Below are 20403 nucleotides of genomic sequence, written 5' to 3' on the forward strand. Positions count from 1 at the left end.
ATAGGGTACTGTTTCAGAACTTATCCTGCACCTCAGGCAGGCAAAACGAACTTTAATTTCCCATTTCTTGAACAAACTTCCACGTCCCCTGCGTGGACAAATCAACCAGAGCTCACATGCTCATATCAAAACAAACCGTCTGCAGAACGGAAGCAAATCATAAGAGAGCGATTGATTGATTGACTTTCTATTTAAACTATCACTGTTTCCCCGATGCAATGACGTGACGTCATCAAAATTTGCATCTATTGCCTCTCAAAGCAACTCAACACAGTTACTATTTTAACTGTTGCTATTTCAAATTATCTTCTTCACTGCTTTCAGCAGAAAGATCCTCAACTCTTGAGGCCTGATGTCACGTCCGCCAATGGGCGAAACACGTGATTGACATGTTGGGTGTTTAGTCACTTGGGGTTTTCATACATACGCCCGCCGGATAAATTGACGTCTTTTAAGACCGGGAATCTATTTTTCTCGGATAGGTTTGATTTTGCAGGTAAGTTTTAAACAATTTAAAATACAGTCAAGCTCTTTACGAATCTCTCCAAGAACCAAAAAATGGCTTTTTCCAACAAAAACAAAAACAACCAAGTGTAAATTTACAAAAAATAATTGTAAATTTTCTTTTCGACGAAAGAAACAGCCATTGTATTTGCTTTTTTTTACTGCGAAAATACATGTTCCTGATTAATGGTCGATTTGCCGATAATCGAGAGTTTACTGTAATTATAACTAAACTAGAAAATCCCCTATCAAGACATGGCGGGTGAAAATGCTTCTACATTTGAACGAAACGATTGCCAGTTTGGTGATATTTATATGCATTGAAACCCGTGTATGACGATACTGTCTATAACGATAACCTGTATGTAACAATTTTTTTTATTTGCCCCAGCAAAATGTCAGCATGAACCATCAAACTGTCTATAACGATAACATGTCTATTAAGATATAGTATCATTGTAGACAGGTTTTACTGTAGTTGAAATTTTAACATTATTTCCAGAGGATGAACCCATTTATTGTTGAACCTTTTTTTGCTTCTTCATTCTCCTAAAATGACAGTCTTGCCAGTAAAACAGTCTAGATCCAGTTACGCCTGTTCAAAACAAAACATTTTCCTGCAGGTCAAACATTACCGAAAAATAATATGAAATGATCATGCTATGGCGCGAGTTTCATTGTTGGTGACGTCAGGAGTGTTACTCCATCAGTGAATTCGTTATTATATTTATGAGGATGAAACAATGATATTCATTGCAAAACTTGAAAATTTTTGGAAAAACCTGCACGATACTTTTCAAGGCAGTTTGCTTCTTTTTCTTTACAAATCATCTGAAAACTTTTAGATTTCTTATACATCAAAGGAGTTAATAAACAATTTCTGTTGAAACAGTATGCATTTCATTCAGAAAAAAATTCTTCGGTGCCTTAGAAGGGGTTTTAACCAAGTTTAAATCTAGTTATGGTTAACAGATTGCTAATCTCATCCGCATGATAACATTGAATACATTCTCATAAATGAGTGCCCAATCTCATTTAAAAAAAATTGGAAAAATACCTACCCATAGATCTATGTTGATATGAATAAGAATTATTGCTTGCACTTCTTCGAACACCAATATCGTCGGACGACTTCATCTATTGAAAAAAAAAGGGTCACATTATGCTATAGGGTGGGGAGAAAAAAATCAACATCAAATATAAAATGCTCATAAGTTTGTAGTTTATAAGCATTCAACTCCTCTTAGACTCAGCTTCATCCCTATGAGTTTAACGACTCTTAGTTGGAGCTTGGGCAGAGCTACAAGAAAGTACCAAGCAGTTCACTACGGCACCAACAGCCAGCAGTATCACCCTTGTTAAGGATTGTCAGTCAGGAATAGTCCCAGCAAAGCAAGAATTATCAAACTTTGGATAAAAACTGAGATTACTTTCACACTGGTAGTTAAACTTCAGTTTAGCAGAATAGTGAAGGGTTTACAAACATTGTGCGGCTTTACTTGGCAAAGTGAAAGAAACTGCAGTTACCTTCACTTTAATAAAAATAGATTTTATTTATCAACTATTTAATTGCTACATTTTTTGGTCTTACTGTACCCCCCCCCCCCCCCAAAAAAAAAAAAAGCATTCTTGAGAAATAATTTTCTGTTTAAATCAATCACTTAAACTAAAAATTTGTATTCGAAGTTGTTTTCATAAAACACCTGCGGTTTCAAATGAAATAAATTATTAAATACAATAATTTATGTAAATTTTTATCTATAGCCTCTTCACTTAACTCAACCTAGCTTATCGAACTGTAAAATTGGTCCAAAGGAAAGTTACACATTCCATGATCCTTCAGATGTCTTAATGAGTTGACATTTTTTGGAAAAAAAGTTACTTGTTTCTTCAAAGTAACTATACGTGTTACTTATCCCAAGTCTAAATTCTCACCTTTGTTACCCTAGGCAGGAGGCCTCTCTGAATCGATATATGAGCAGCTTCATCAGTGGGGCATTCTTTGAGCATTTGTACCACTTCGGTGTGGGGCAGTCCCCGAATATTTCTACCGTTGATCTCTGTCAGTATATCTCCTTCTTGGAGGTGCTGGCATCGACTATGGTCCAGAATTTTTTTCACCTGGAAAAATAAAACACTCCAAATTCAGAGAAACTAATTTGCTTATCAGTCAGAAATACATAAAATTGACTAAGATTTGACTACTCGATTCTCAAAAATCAAACTAAGTTTTCATGCATTTCATACAGAAGTCAGAGCCATCTCTTGTTAGCAGGGTTGGGTTTTTTGCCAGGATAGTGGAAAAAACCATGGCAAAAATGGAAAAAAACCAGCAAAAATGGAAAAAAACAGCAAAAATGGAAAAAACGGCAAAAACCTAATTGCAAATAAAGTAGCATTATAGTGTTAATCAAGAAATAGTGACAATATAATATAAATAATGCACTTTAATATTTTAATTATGTCGCTCCATGTTACTTCTAAGGTGAAAAATAAATAAAAAACAAATGTTGGGATTGCAAAACTTAAGATTTCAAATCTTTGCTAAAACAATTTTTTCAGAATGAGCCAATTCCTTCAATGCTAAAATAAAGAATGTTTATTTAAATCACTTTTTTTTTTTGATCCCACTAATATTTTTAAGCTATTTAATTAATAACAGAATATTTACTTGAATATAGAAAAATATTAACTTTTCCTCACTAAAGAAATAATGCATTTTTTCTCACTGGGAAAATGGATATAGCCAAGAGAAGAATTTAAAAAGAAGAAAAAAAAAAAGCTGATCAATATGTGCATTCTATATTCACTCTACTTTTTAGTGATACTAGCTCACTCTACAGAAAATGGCAAAGCTTTTTACCAAAATTTTTTCATGCTTTTACTTTTATATAAAAGGAAAAAAAACTGTCCGTAAGTTGTTAACACAAAATCTATTTTTGCCACTTTGGCAAAAACCTATTTTTGCCGGGCGGTAAAAACCATGGATTTTTCCATGGTTTTTTCCGCCCCCCCCAAAAACTTGCCAACCCTGCTCGTTAGCTATTTTTCGCCAACAAATTTCAAGTACCTTTTGCCCGTAGACGCTGTCCGCTATCGTGAATCCGAATCCGGCCTTCCCCTTGACTATCTCCACGGACAAGAAATCCGGCTTCTCCGGTCGCGCCGGATCGTAGCCGGTGCTGAGGAGATCCGCGGATCCATGGCGTTGGGTCAGGAAGGAGTTCCTGCTGCTGAGATCGGGCATGGATTTGGCAGAGCGGGTGGTGGCAGAGTCCACAGAGTCCTGGAAGGGAAACCGAAGTTATGAACTAGGAATCTTGGATGGTAGCCATTGACTACCAAAAAACCAAAAAATAGGTAGTCTGACCATCTATACTATCACAGTAGAACCTCCAGTAAGGGACACCTCTGAATAAGGGACATTTTTTCTGGTTCCAGACCAGGGTTTATGCTACGATCGCATTTTTCGCAAAATGCGAAAACACTATCTCAATTGCGAAAGTAAAGCAAAGCACTTTCGCTTTTTTGCTCAACTAAAAAATAAGTTAATTTAAAAAAAAAAGGAAACTTATAATCCAAGACAGGAAGCACGCATGGCGATAGTCAACTTAATCTTTAAATCTCAGTAAAGATGCTTAAATTACAATCAAGTTCAATACTTTGTCTTATCCGGCATTATTTCCCCTCAAAAACTGCATTATTAGGAGGAGGAGAGTGCAATTTTCTAAAAACCAAACATATGTTTTCTTAATGATAAGCATAATCCAAGACTTTTATTTTATGCTTAAAAAAACGCTGCTGTACTAATTGCTTTAAAGATATCATAGAAGAAATTTTCAATTATTTTAAAATGGAGATGAAACACAGAGGCATTTAGAAAGATATGAGAATGTAAACATTTTTTAGCATTTTGCTAAAACTTTTTCCTTAATTTTAGCTTTTATGCTAAAGAACTTTTGAACCGAGCTTAAACCCTGTTCCAGACCCTTTGAATAGGGACGTTATATTTAAGGGACACAGAGGAACAAATTACAAAAAAAATATGTACAAGTGCATAAGAAAGAGTGAATTTACTATAATTCAAGTTTCACTTTTCCTCTAAAAAAAAAAAATCAAGGATAGTTTAACATTAACAGATGTTAAAAAAACAAGTATTTATCGTATAAGTCTTGCTGAAAGTTACATGCATGATTTGCCCACCCCGATTTTTACTCAAGTAGGCTCAGCGCCAAAGGAGAGGGCACAGAAACTGACTAGTTTTTTATGTACAACTTGAAATGTGAACACTAATTATAATTCACAATGTCTTGCATTGTAAATGTAAATTACATGACGAAGCAAATTCCTGTATTTAATTACTTCAAAATAATTGCTTTATGCTGCATAACTTTGGACACATCAAATTTTTGACTAAATTTTAATTAAAGAAATAAAAACTTAAAAAAATTATTATGTGTGAATCAAGGGTGCCCATATGCAAAATTTAAAGGGGGGGGGGGGGGCTCAAAAATATCCCCCATGGTTTAGCAGAATATTTTCCCCATGGAAAGCGATTTCAGCACATATTAGAGACATTAAAATTTGACATTTTTAATAATTTATTCATTAATGGCTGGAAAAGAAAGTTTTATACATTTTTCAAAGAAAAAAGCACTAAAAGCAAGGAAGTTCTCATTCCCATATGGGGGGGGGGGGCTCAACCCCCCCCCATATGGGCGCCCTTGGTGTGGATTTTCTTTAGTTGTGTACGAAAAATGAAAAGTATTTAATCTAAAATGTTAATAGTTTAAGTTCATTAAAACAATTATACTGAGTTAACACACTGCATGCATAAACTAAAATAGCTCCAAAGAAGGGACACCTCTATTTAAGGGACATAATGTCTGGTCCCATTAGTGTCCCTTATTGAGAGGTTCTACTGTAACATAAAGCTGAAGAGTTTGTTTGTTTGACCGCGCTAATCTCAGGAACTGTAAAACAAAGTTTAAAAAAATCCAAAACTGACCACAATTTCGACTACTACTGTACATGAAAGCACTCACAAAGGTAAAAAAGTAAGAATAATAATGAAGGTGGGGGTTATAGAGGATATACATAATCTGCACCCTTGAAGCATTTCATTTAGCACTCATTAGTCAAATCACATTCATGTAAAATTTTACCTGTGAGCAATTTCCACAGATGTCCTCACTGACGGCATTGGTCGTGACGATCTCGGTGTTCGGATCGTCGGGGTCGAAAGGCAACGGATACCCTTGGTTGACCTCCAGGACGACAGACTCGCCTACGGGGATCGATTGAAACAGGCTGACCACTTCTTGGTGAGTGGAGCCAAGCACACAAACATCATTGATCGAAACCAGAACGTCACCTGAAAAGGTTAAAGTTGGTCGTTAATTTCTCAAATTATGTACAGGAAGAATTAGGTTTAATTGCAATTATAACTCTGAAATGTTTAAGCATTTCTATTTATCCATGAACTTTTTAAAAACCACATTTACCTGCATCAGCAGGCATGCCGTGAAATTACCGAAAAAACAGAAGTTAGAAAAACATATTCAATTTAAAACAATATATATATATATGTTTGACTTTGAAATAAAATGCGAGTTCAAAACATTACTTATTAATATCAATAAACGACTTAATTTTGTTAAAACATTATTGAACAATAATATTTTTATTATTCTGATAAGAAAAATTAATTGATGACAAATAATTTTATTATAAAAATTTTATTAAAACAAAGGAAGCACTTGTAATCCTAAAATAAAAATATTCCACAACTACATGAAGATCTTTATACAGCTATGTAAGGAACGAAAAATGAATGTACCTCTTCAAAAGAAGTTTAAAATAATTTATTAAGCATTATAAATGATATTGTACGAGGCGTATTTTTAAAGTAAGTTCCGTTTTGATATAAAAAAAGAACGAGTACAGATAGAGCAAAGAAATTCATTGCACAAAAATCTACCATCCTTACGCTATTTTTTGACATTGCTCCCGTGATTTTCCAAACATTTGTCATAGCGTGGTACAGGTTTTTGTATACCTATTCATAGAAAATTGCCGCCTGTGTAATCAGCCATGGGATAACATGTTCTCTGAGCTTATTATTGCTGTTGTGCCACAGACCATCTTAGAAAGACTTTAGATGCCGAAACAAATGAAAGATGCTGCGAGCGAGGTGAGGGCAGACCAGAGGATGTTCAAAAACGCCCCAGCCAAAGCCCTGAAAGAGTCCTCATGGTTGACTAAACGGGCAGTAACTTTGTACGAATAGGTATACAAAAACCTGTACCACGCTATGACAAATGCTTGGAAAATCATGGGAGCAATGTCGAAAAATAGCGTAAGGGTGGTAGATTTTTGTGCACTAAATTACTTAGCTCTATCTGTACTCGTTCCTTTTTTATATAAAAACGGAACTTACTTTAAAAACACGCCTCGTATATTCGGATTGCCTTTGGTCTAGGTTGGTCATTATAAATAAGGTGTTGTATGTACTGTATGTGTTTATCACACTGGCAGAGACAGAATTTAATTACTTGGGGGGTAAGAGGTCATCACAGTGACTACAAACTACTGTAGTAAGATAGCACTGGGGTTGACCCTTGCAGCTCTGCTACACCACTGGTTTATCAAAATAAAGTTAAGAGGCTTCAAACCTGTTTTGAGCTTTCCATCTTGCCAAGCAGGTCCATGAGGAACAACAGCTTTAATCTGCAAGAATTCTTCCACTTCTCCATCGTCTCCTCCCACGATGGTGAACCCGAATCCCCTGGGTCCTTTGGTCAGATTCGTCCTCAGGGGTCTGCCCCTCAACTCGTTGGGGTTATTCGTGAAGACATAGGGTGGATGATATCCTTGCCCACGCACTGTTGGGAAAAGATAAGAGTCAAGATCAAAAAATAAATTGCATGGTATGAAAGAAAAGCAACAATTCAGCAAGGACATATTTTTTGAGAGTTAAGAAAAATTGAACAAATAATATCATTGCTCACAAACATAAAACGCAATCAAGCAAATTTCATAACAAAACATTTTCATGACTACACGGCAGGGTTGGTATTTTCATTATCTTACGAAAAAGTTTAATATTTCTCACTCTGTACACAAAAATAGAAAAACAGCCAACATAAAATTCAAAGAAATTTTTTTGATTAAGCTAGAATTCAGTAAAAAGGGATTTAAACTACTTGAGGTTCTACAGTAGTTTTGCATAACAAAATGAAGTACAATGAAGTAAAATGCAAAAAAAAAAAAAAAATGTAGTAATTAAAAACGAACAATAGATTTTATCACTCGAGAAGTAACTTTGCCCTAACTGTTGGTAATAATGAAAATTGAAAAATCAGAAACTTCACCATTCGTGGGTTTTTTCGTCTTTTATACTTTTCTTGTGAAAACACTGAATTTTAACTAGTTTCCCAGCTTTTTTTACCCGAAGACAATTTTTGCACTTTGTCCATATACTTGCGCTACAATATGCTATAAGTATCGCACATTTTCCCTAAAAAAAAAGACAAAAAAACCCACATTTCTTTTAAAAAACCCAACTTCAGTTGGGTTTTTTTTGGGTTTTATTTAAAAAACCCAAAAAAAAAAACCCTGGGTCCATGGGCTTTTTTTAAAAAAACCCGGGTTTTTGCCAACCCTGCTACACGGACACTTTATAATATGTTATGAATTACAGAAAGAGATTATTCCAGATTATTTTTACACTAGGAAGTCGCCTGTCAAGGTATGATGGGTGAAAATTGCTTCTACATTTGAACAAAGCCATTGCCTGTTTGATGATATTTTTGTAGTTGAAATTTTAACCCTTACTCCAGTGGATTAACCCTAAACTCCAGTAGATAGCGTTCATAGTTGATCGCTTTTTCGTTTCTTCATTCCTCTGAAATGACATTCTTACCAGTAAAACAATTAAGTTACCGGATCAAGTTCAGCCTCGTCACAATAAAACCTTTCCCTGCACGTCGAACATTACCAAAAAATATCATTATTTATATGAGGATTTATGTGTTACTGTTAAAGCCTATACTTCAGTTATTTTATAGACTAACTAGGTATTTCATGATGTAACTAGATAAGTCAGCTAAAATATATTTAGTAGCAGAAAAATTTCATACTTTATCCAGCTATTCCATGAACTAACTAATTAATCTATGATATAACTAACCATGGAAGGCTAAAGTGGAAAATAAACAATTTCAAAATTATTTTAGAAACAGATCGATCATAAATAGCTAAAATATATCAAAAAACATGTTATAACCCTCTTACGGATATTAATTGATAAATAATAAGGATAGGCATATGACAATTTATTATTATTCATATTGCAAACATTAGTTAAATGAGAAGGGGAAAGAAATCAGGAAAAAATCACACTCAAATATTATTTTGAGAAATTTTGAAAAAGAAAGCTAATATCCTGCAGCAAAGATTTTTATTTAATTATATATTTTTTGCTTCTTTCTCTGACATATAAGAGCAAAATTTATTTATTCTTTGTTCAATGTTCTCAAACTTGAACAGTACTTGAACAGTACATAAAAAAAAAATCCAGGCATTTTCTGAAACAAACTAAGAGATAGAGAGCGTTATTTTCCCAATTATTCAATAAAACAATAAGCAAGATTAAAAATAATACTAAAAATAATTCTCTTACTTGCATCATTTCCGCTCCAAAAAAAAAAAAAAAAAATCTACGTAGCTTATTGGTACAAAAATCAAAATTGTAGTACATAGGAACAGCCATTTATGTATTTTTCATCTATAGTTTACTGTGGTAAGTTGGATAAAATAGATTGCTTCAAAACAGCAATTTTACTTAAATATGCACAAAAAAGTTTCATTTCATGTCTCACACTCGGCAACTGCAAATAAATTGGGGCAGAATAATTTTGATTTTTTTAAAATTTTGTTACAAATTTTGTAACTTAACTCTTTGTCCCTTAATTTTGCTTATTTTTTTATTTTTGCAAAGAAATTCTCCAAACCCTAAATCCATGAGCTCCTTGCTGTATGACAATATGAGGGTTGCCCAAATGAAGAGTGGACACTTGCGATAACGTCAGACTGAATTATTCGATTACAGCACCACTGCTGAAGTACAGGGTGGTTATAACTAGTGATGTGCCGGATCGTTAAAAAAGTAGATCCGCGGATCCGGATCATTAGTGTCAAGATCCGCGGATACGGATCTCAAATTTTTTTTTACCCAATTCAACTATCGAAGTGTAAAATTTGTTACGGGAGGTATTTCCGTCAGAATAATGGCAGTTTCTTCAAAAAATGTCAACTGCGGCAAAAATATAATGATTTACTCTTTAAAGAAATCTCCATTAAAATTGAGGGAGAGTTGGAAGGAATGGGTCAGCGCTGCATTACTGCTTAGATGGAATGTGACAAATTATTTTTAGCTTACTCGGTAGATGCAGGATACAGGAGCAAGAGTGTGAAGCTGCTACTGGACAGGCTAGAAATAGTTTTTTGTTTAAATAGTTAGTTCAGCATAAACGCAGCGCTGACCCATTCCTCCGAATTTACTCCGACCGACGAAATACAGAGCCGAGAACACCTTTACAAACAGTAAATAGAGAATTTAGTCTCACTTTTTTTTTGAAGGATGCCGAGAAAAACAAAAATGAAGAATAACAGAAACCCCGAAATCAATAACAAAAACTAATATTAAATTAAAAATTTAAAAAACAAAACATGTCCCAGAGAGCCGACATCATATTAAGATAAATTTTCGCGGGTCAGATTACAAATTTGTTAACAAATATGAACTGACAGCAGGTAAAAACTTTAAATCATTGAGCTTTTTCTCCTTATCTTCCAACTATGAAATCGCTACCAATCTTTACACTTTTAAATCTTATTTCCCCTTCCTTTTTGCAACGGGGGGGGGGGGGGGGGAGAAATTGGCTTCTGAAATGATACCTTATAATTTAAGTAGGGAATGAAACCTAATTTAAACAGAGAATTTAAGAGTTTTTTATTAAAATATTTAAAATTTTTTAGAATAGAAATGATCCGTTTAAGATCCGTCAAATAAGTGACGGATACGGATCTTTATTTTCCCTCGGATATCCACGGATATCCGGAACATCACTAGTTATAACATAACATGAGGTGTTCAGAGCCCCCTAGCAAGTGAAGTATTGGATGAAACATTGCTAAATTTCATGGGCGTATACAGTAGACCATAGGATTTTGATTTCTGAAAGAAAAAAAAAAGTCACTAGGGGAAATTTTGCTGTTGAAAAGGTGTATTAATGTGAATATTGGAGGATTAAATGCTAACTGACAAAATATTCATCACTTTTATTCACAAAATATTATTTTTACTAACAATTGAGGTCAACATGACGAACATTGATGTACTTTCCAGGTACTGCCCCATACAATGGCACAATATTTTCCACACATCCGGGGGAGGGGATAATTTCTTCCACCTGTTGTAGAAATCAAAATCCCATGGTACGCCCATGAATGAAATTTGGCAATGTTTCGCTCAATACTTCACTCGCTAGAGGGCTCTGAACACCTTACGTTATTTTATAACCACCCTGTATATTAAAGGGTGGTATGAAGTATGCATCTCAGATGATGTTCAGAGGTGAAACCTGTCTGCAGTCGAGGAAATGGCACAAAAGGAAAGTCATGCTATCCATGGATGTGTCCACATCGACATGGGATCTGACAGGACATTGCGATCAACAGTGGCTTTGATAATGAAATAGTCCAAGCTAATCCAAGGATTAAGACCCGTAAAAATCAGTGACAAACTCAACCTTAGTAAAGGAACTGATTCACACTATCATCCACAAACAACACGCCCACAGGCAAGGGCTCCCATATGCAAAATTGCAAGGGAGAGGGGGGGGTGGGGCTCAGACATTTTCTCCATGGTTTAGCAGGATATTTCCCCCATGGAAACTGATTTCAGTGCAGATTAGAGTTATTAAAATTTGACGTTTTTAATAACTTATTCATTAACAGCTGAAAAAGAAATGTTTTTACATTTTTGCAAAGAAAAAAGTACTAAAAGCAAGGAAGTTCTAAATTCTAAGGCCCCCCTCCCATACGTCTCCCAAAAACCCCACACGACCCAAAACAAATTCCGTCGGAGAGTTTTGGAGCACTCCCTGTATAGTCCAGACTTATCACCCAGTGGCCTCCACATCTTTGGGCCACTTAAGAGAGCAACGGGGGAAACTTTTTCATTTGGACGACGAAGTGAAGGAAGCCGTGCAGGACTTCCTCAGAAATCAGCCCCGATCTTTCTACAGCAAAGCCATCGACCTGTTGCCGCAAGGACCTGTGTTTCAATGCCCATGGCGCTTTCTCTTTTGATCTTCATTAAAAGTATTATTTTTATTCAACATGTTCACTTTTCATTTGGGCAACCCTTATATAAATGAAAAGTTACTTACTGCCTGAATATGGCTGACTACTCTTGTTGGAACGCTCATCCTTTGAGTTGATATGGCTGCCATTCCTTTGAAGATTTTCTAAAGTTTTTGCTGCATTTGGTGGGTTGCTTCTAAGCCTGTCATCAGGAACCCAAGGTTCTTGCCCCATGGAACCCTTTTGTGGTTCTTCATGTAAGGCTAATGAATAGAAGATAGAGTTAAATAAATTGTGAATTTTGGAAACCATGTATTTCATACACACTAAAGGAAGAAAATGATTCGTGTTTTAAACCCTAAGTTTAGCGTGAACATTTGTGCAGTCCATAGGCTTATCTAGATTCTAGTTTCGGACGAGGAGTTAATGAAATATGAGCACACAAATTAGTGGATTCATAATATTCAACACCAAATATAGGTTTTTGGGGATCCACTCTTGAAATTTCTAGAAACTGAAGTCTGAAAGATACAGTTTTAGGCATCTTTGGTCACATTCGGGGAGGGGCGAGGCATGTAAGAGGCACAGTCAGGGCCGCGGAGAGCTAATGCAGCCCCTAGTCAGTTTTGTTCAAAGCCCCCCCCCAAAAAAAAGAAAGAAAAAAAGAAAAATAATGAAGAAAAAAAGAAAATTACAACTGCTTACTGGAAAACAATTAACCCTATTTAAATGTTGCAACAGTAAGCACCAAAACAGCAAATTTTACTCGCAATAATAATTTAAGTCAGAAATATTACTTGCTTCCACTTGCTGTCTTTATTCAAAAAGAAAAGAATGCGACACAGAAATTGGTACATCAAAATCAATTTTTCATACATTGAAACTATGCATATTCACAGTATCGAACTTATTTCAAAGCAACCTTCCTTGTTTTTTGATTTGTGAAATGATTTGTAAACTCATCGAAGTTCAAGTTTTTCGAACTAAATTTAATTCTTTACGTTTTTGCTTGTTCAGGGTGTTTTTTTTTCTTTTTTGCTTGTTTATTTTTTCCTCTTTTTTCTTTTTTTTTTTTTGCGTCCATGCTTCCGGGTCTTCCAAGGCCTGGGCCCCTAGTTTCCAACTGGCCTCTCATTGGGCCTGGGCACAGTAATAAACAGTACAAGCTAGTCATTTTAACAGCACCAGCTATGCTGCAAAGACATGCACAGTTTTTCGTGGATCCCAAAAAATTTTGCTTCTGTTATGTACCACAAGGGTATAGATTTTTTACAGTTTGATTCATTCTATTAGATTTTGCATGATTCTCAGATGAAGGTTTGGTGGAGCTTTTGGAAAATTCGACTCCCCCTCAAGTAAGAAAAATAGTGAAAAGCACCACTTCATATCGTGATTTTAATTTAGCATAATTATTGAGTGCACAACTTTAAGTTACAACACTCTAGAAAGCAACCGCCAAGCATCAGATCAAAGGTTCACTGTACCCATTTAAGGGGAGCTAAACATAAAACCCTAAATCCTTAAAAAAGTTATTTTTCAATTTTATATATGCAAAGTATTTAAACCAAGAGCTTTCAAGTGACACCGAATTCATGTTTCTATGTAGATTAAAAGCAACTCAACTTATATATTAATGGAGCTAGATGCATTAAAATGTACATACAATTTTACTGTCAAATGAAATTCTCTGAATGTCAATTTCAAAAGCTCATGTTCTTTTTCTAGAAAACTACTTCTCTAATCACTTTGGAGTTTTCACCACATTTTATTTAAATGTTCATGATTATACTGAAATGAAAGTTTTGCTTCAGGACTCGCACTTTTTTTCTGAACACCTTTTTTATGGTCAATAACAGTTTTTTTTTCTTCCCTTTTTAAAATAACTATTGACTAAAATTTTATAAATTATAACATAAACAGAATTGCTTTAAAATTTCACTTCAGTCAACTCTTGGATACCTTTTGAAAACACTCTGAAAATTTTAAGTTTTAACTTTTTGAGAGAAAAATACATTAAAATTGGCAATTTAACACTACGCACATAAATAGCACCCTTAATGAAAATAAATGTGTTTTTTTTAATGAAGATTTATTATTAGTTGAATGTATACAATAATAATGTATTGATAGATCCAAGTTTTGTCATTTTCTTTGGATGGTTTTATTGTGAAAAAAAAAAATTACAGGCAAAAGTTTTCTTTTCTGTTTCATTGGCGTCACAGATATAACATATTTTTTTGGGTCAAAATTAATTGGCCATTTTTTTTTTTTTTTAAATCATTCAAGTTCATAACAAAATTTTAATTCCTATTTCACATTAAAAAAGGGCTGTTTTTGATGAATTATCACATAAAAATAAAGTTAGTGTGATTATTTTTTTGAGTAGACATTCAAGGAAAAGGTCATGTGACAGGTCGGTACAGGAAATAGTCCCCTGCGACGTCTAAGGTTAAAAGTCAGAACAATAAGTGATCTCAATGCTCAAAAATGAAATACTTACATCCAGTTGAAACTTTACGTGCTTGTATAACAGGGTTTTCATACTGAGTTCGTTTATTTACATGGCTACAAAAAAAAAAGTATTGTTTTCATTTCTCATTATTTGAAAGCATTCATACTCGTCAAACTGGCAAACATAAAAAAGATAAAACTTACTCAATATAATAAGTTCCATAATGAGGATCATCAATTTTCTCCCAACCATAAGGAAGCTCTGGAATAGAAACAGAAGCATTAGCACACCTTGCACTTTTAAATGCAAATCCAAAATGTGATTCTACAATGGAAAGCATAAAGTACTAAAGCCTGTAAGGTAAAAAATCAGTTAGTGGCCACTTCAAGGTTTAAGGCGCACTAGTAGTGGTCACAGTGAAGTGGATTTTTAAACTGTAGGTCTACAAAATTAATTGCCCCTCTTGAAACTCAATGAGCGTTTCACAGCCCACCGCTTTCTAAATCTTTCCAATGTCTAAAAATGCCAGAATTTCAGTTGGTTCATTTTTTTATCCATTTTTTTTCTCCAAACCTCAAATTTGATCCAGTATTGGCCACTCCAAAATCTGAGAATTTCAGTAGCGGCCATCTGACATTCTCCCATCCGAAGAATTTACATTACTTACTTTAAATTCACATAACTCATGAATAAAATGGCTTCAATATGGTAGTTACATTGAGTGGCAACAAAAAATCACATTATTTTTGTTCATTTCTTTCTTCAAAGTACAAAAGTAAACTTGAAGTGGCCACTACTGAAGCACTGGCCACTACTGGTGTTTTAAATTAGTTGTCTTTTACAAAATAGTTAATATCCTTAATTATAAACAACAAAAGGTCACCGCAAGAAACGAAACACAAATTATTTCTGTTTTGACATACTTTTCTATTTATGCCAATTGCATACAAAATAAACGACAAATCTTACTCAAAAGTCAAATAATCCACTGATTATGCAAAATGAAAAACAGTCCTCTGGTGAATAAAATCAGTAAGGCTTAGGAGAAGATGAAAACCAAGCTTAAGAAAACAGAATTCTACTGCCTGGCACAGATACTGTGAAGGAAAATGGCGATCGCACAATATTTTTCAAAACTACCTATTCAATACTAAATTTTGAAACATATTTTCTCCCGTACAACTTTGTATATCAACTTCAACTACTTTTATAGATATTCCCGAAGTTGCTTGTCCAATGATCATAACTTTTGCTCATCCAAACTTACAGTCGGCCCCAATAGGCTTCAATAATCGGTGCTCTACTATACACATTAGAAACCCCTTATTTTTTTAGACTTACTAATAGTAATATGCTGTAAAAGTTTTAGCTTCTTACTCAAATTTTAATAGGGTGCTCAATAACCCTTCCAATTAACATTAGCCGTAGCATAGAAAATGCCACGAATTTAGATATATTTAATTTCCCTAGCTGTTTTTTTTCTTATTTTTAGTAAATAATTATTTTATTGCAATGCATGTGCATATTACTAGAGTATATTATGATACGTAGCATTGTTTTTTTCAGTTTGATGTATATTCTAACCCCCCTCCCCATACTGAAGAAGTTTGGGGGAGGGGGCTGAGCACCCTCTTTCAGTTGGAATAAGAAGCTGAAATTCTTCCAGTATATGGCTATCCACAGGTCTAAGAATACTGAGGGGTGTCCTGTTATCTAGGAGAAACTTTTTTTACATGTATTTTTGAACCACTCTAATATACATGCATACAAACAACTACAAAACTTACATATATTTAATATATTTGCAGACTCCTGAAAAATATTCAATAGATCATGCACCTGATATTCATAGAACTTGTAGGTAAATGAAAAGAAATTAAAAAGAAGAAGAAATATTGAAACATTCAGTAGTCCGTCTCTTTTGTGTTACCTCACATGTTTTTAAATCTACTTACCATTTTCATCACATTCTGAAACAGGCTTCTTATTCTTTGGTCTAGGATCCAGCCATTGAGAAGTCCCAGTATTATGGCTAAAGAGAGAAAGAATCGATTATCATCATATCATGCCAACAACTTCATTTCACCGCTGTTCCATGAATTAAAAGGGATCAATTTTGTACTTTTGACTTATTTTTTTTTTCTCACTCATACACCTAGGACAAATCTTGCTTTTTGCAAAAGTTCTATTAAAAAAGATTTATCACGCAAATATAGCCTGTCTAAACATGGAAGTTGAAGACAAAATTTTATCGAAACTAGTTTTGAATAGTTTCTAGAATCTTTGAAAATTCCTTGTAAAATTTTCATACATACTATTGGGTCGCCTGGCTTTGAACAGTCCACCTCAAAAATAAAAGTTATGGCAAGTGACGCGTGTTCAATGCTCAGGCTTGAAAAAAAAAAAAAAAAAAAACAGTGAAATTTTGCGGCAGATTGCGGAAAAAAAACCAAAAAGTAAATCTTTAAATCCCCTGATTACAGAAAAGCCTTTAAAACGAAAGCAAAAAAAGGGCAACTGATCTTTCGCATCAATGAATTCCATCACGCTACGAGTTTCAATACAAGCATTGTTGCGGAAAATCGAGATGAAGCACTGAATTTGAATGGAGGAAAGCCTTCGAAAAATAGGGATTTTATGCCGAAATCTAAGCATCATAATGAATAGTTTTTAGAGGAAATCTTCGCTAATAATCATCGGGGGATTATGTTAAATAGTCAAACATGAAGACGGGAAGATGACGAATCCATCGATACCTGGTTTGATGGTCAGTTAACTGTGGTTCGTGAGAAGTAACTCAGACATTAGATACATACATTAATACACAGATACATACGCTCAGTTTTTAATTATCGTAATATATAAAAATCAATGTCCTGAGATAACATATATATATATATATATATCAACGCAAAGCCAATACGGCTGAAGCTTCAGACTTGAAATTTGGCAGGCATGTCCACATGATTACGAAAGTATCCACTAAGAAAGGATTTTTCGAGATATCAATTAGTTCGGGAGAAATTAATTAAAACCCCTTAATTTCTGTGAAATTAAAACCTGTCATTGAAATTTAAATTCCTTATTTTCGGGGGCTTTCCTCCATTCAAATCATTATTCAGTACTTCATCTCAACTTTTGGTCGATAGCGAATTAAAATTTGATATTGTTTTTGTTTCTCACGTGGTTCTTTGAGGCTTTTCTCAAGTCGAATAATAATGGTTCTGTCTTTTGCTTTCTTTTTTTCAAAACTAGAAACGAAGTTTTTAAGAACATCATCACAGCCGGACTATCCTTTTGAATTTTAGAAGACTGCAGTTTCCTGTTAAAGTTTGCTTTGCAATAACCGTTAATAAGTCACAAGGACAGACATTAAAAGTAGCAGGGATCGATTTAAGAGAAGACTTTTTTTCACACGACCAATGTTATGTAGCTTGCTCCAAAGTCAGTTCATCAAACAGCTTAATAATTTTAGCACGAGAAAGAAAAAGCTAAAAATGTTGCATACAAAGGAGTTCTATGCATAAACATAGGTATAACAATAAAATGTGGATGGCCTGTGTTTGCAAAGATAATCAATACTTTAAAAGGATCGTTAATAACAGTTAGAGATCGGTTAAGGACAAGGGCAAATATATGCGGAGTCCAGGGGCCCCGGGATCCTCCCCAAATTAAAAAAAATTATAGGTAATAAGTAATTATTGTAGGGGATTTTCGAAACTAGGTGCACCAAGCATTGTTAACCCCTGTTAATTCCATTACCCGAGCAATGCCAAGTACTGGAATGCTAGTATAGGATAAAAATTGACGGAAGATTGAAAAGAAGTCCAGGAGTTGATCTCCCGTGAGCACAATACATAGCAATCAGCGTAAAAACTCACTCTATAAAGTATGGCTCCCCATCATCAGTATAAGCCTTCTCCCAGTTCTCAGGCAAGGGGCCCAGGTTTTCTTCATCCTCAGATGTCCCATTTTTATGAGGCTTCGTTTCATCCGGAATTTTATGTTGGGTTGATCTGAACGAGATGAAAGAGACGACTTTTACACAAGTGCTAACTTACATGATATAATTTTCATAAATACAGTGTGAAATATAAATTGCAGCATTCATTAATTATTATACAATGCTTTAGTTAAAAAAAAGCATAAACTATACATTGTTACAAATTCGGTAAATAGTCATTTTTAGGATAATTTGTTGTACTCTGGCTAAATTTGGCGTGTATATTCCATTATCTTTCGTCTAAAATTGTCTTAGTACCGTAACCTGTAAATAGTTTCTTGTAATGAATTTACAACCCCCTTACATTCGATTGAAGTATACAGTCCCCTATTTTTCATTGATGAGATTCGTTAATGAATAAAAAGAAAATATGAGAAATTGGTAGAAAGTTGTAGAATTTTGTTGAACTTTCCAAAACAGTATAAAACGCCGTGCATCTTCTGAATGAGAGAGTCAGTTAGTTTGCTTTCTTACAGTGGAGTCTCATTTTCAGCTTTCCGCTGAAAATGTGTATTAGCCTTTGCACTGTGTTTTTGCGTATTTTGACGTAAATACGTGTGTGACCGTTGAGTGTACAGTGTTAATTGATATTTGCCTAATTGCTATGGTTAATTTAGCAGTTGCCAATGATATTTCTTGTACATAATTGTAAATAAATCTCCAGTGTTTTCTCAAAAACTTTGTCGTAATTTAAAGAAAGTTTGAAGTTGCAACTGAACTCTTAACAATATGTTTTATTTCATTAAACTTGACTTAGTTCTAATATAAAATATATGCAACAAAATGAAATGAATCAACAAAACTGAAAGTAAAAATTTTTAGTAATAACCTGTGTTACTATTTATTTGGTCAACAAACAAACAGCCAACTCACTCGAATTGAACTGCCCACTGCAAAAAGTTTAACGAATAACAAGTTATTCTTACGCTTCCCGAAATCAAAATTTCAAAAATCGATAATAAATAACACTAACACAGGTGCTGCGCTAAGCATTTCGAATTGTAAACCAGTAAATTAGCCAAACACTAACTTTAATTTATTTAAATGTATTTTTTTCAGTAGAAATATTTAATCAGGGAACAAAGTTTAATTTTTTATAACATAAAATGCAAACACTAACTTATACTTTAAAGATGCAGCATACATTGAGATAAATTAGACACATACTTATTGTTTTTTTTTCTTCTTTTTTTTTGCCCTTTGGAAATTTTTTGACGATCAGAAAGATTTCTTTCTACGGAAATTTCGGAAAAATTTCTGATTGCCAATAAATTCGTCAAATCAAATTTTTTTTGGCCGAATTTATGATGTTATCTCATTTGGCACGGTGGCGAATGCTTAGCGTGGTTACTGCTAAAAAACCTGGACTTTGATGAAACGTTCATTGATAACATTTTTAACGAAAGCTACATTATATTAATACGAACTTGCCAACCTTCGAAGAAAAAAAAAAAAAACAGGAGATTCCACAAGAGGTGTATACTGCCGTGCTAAGCACAGATGTGGTATCTGCACATTTTATCAAAATTGAGTTATTATCACCAGGTGGTCGTTAGTATTTTAATTTACCTAAATCTCAAGTTTTTTGGCGATTTGTGAACGCGAAATATTAAAAAAAGCTCTAAGAAAAAAGTCGTAACTGCAAATTTGCTTCGTTTGCTAAGGCAATTTGAACGTAAGTGACAAATACTAAGCCTTTAAAGTGGTATCTGCGCAGTTACCACTTTTTTCCTTAGTATTTTTTGTAGATACGACTTTTATACCTTAGTAAAGCAGCATATTTAATAATGTAGCAGTTTATTGTAACACAGAATATTAAAATTAGTTTACCGTTGAATACAGGTTGATAATAAAAACTAATACAACTTTGCATAATTGTTAAAGTAAATATTCAGCTTTTTCTATTTAAATGTTTATTTAAAATGTGAATTCTAAAAATGAAATACATGTAAAATATTCATATCAAATTCTTTCATGCAAAAAATCGCATTTCATTCTACGGCCAGTAATATTTTTATTTAAGTATCGTCTGCTGCCAAAATTATCTTCATGCTCGGTAAAAATGAATCTAGAA

General features: G+C 34.0%; 1 protein-coding gene across 1 annotated transcript in view; it reads right to left on the reverse strand.

The window, feature by feature from the left end:
* The window catches only part of LOC129221466 (membrane-associated guanylate kinase, WW and PDZ domain-containing protein 1-like), a 109949-nt gene that overhangs the window by 27048 nt on the left and 62498 nt on the right, over positions 1–20403 (reverse strand). Inside the window, exons 5-13 of the mRNA XM_054855947.1 lie at positions 18208–18342; positions 16282–16358; positions 14530–14587; positions 14375–14439; positions 7179–7388; positions 5670–5878; positions 3575–3790; positions 2440–2625; positions 1566–1641 (exon numbers count right to left, since the gene is read on the reverse strand). Coding sequence (XP_054711922.1) covers positions 1566–1641; positions 2440–2625; positions 3575–3790; positions 5670–5878; positions 7179–7388; positions 14375–14439; positions 14530–14587; positions 16282–16358; positions 18208–18342 — 1232 coding nt within the window. The remainder of the gene's footprint in view (positions 1–1565; positions 1642–2439; positions 2626–3574; positions 3791–5669; positions 5879–7178; positions 7389–14374; positions 14440–14529; positions 14588–16281; positions 16359–18207; positions 18343–20403) is intronic.

This window comes from Uloborus diversus, chromosome 4 (assembly GCF_026930045.1).
Source record: "Uloborus diversus isolate 005 chromosome 4, Udiv.v.3.1, whole genome shotgun sequence".
Lineage (NCBI taxonomy): Eukaryota > Metazoa > Arthropoda > Arachnida > Araneae > Uloboridae > Uloborus > Uloborus diversus.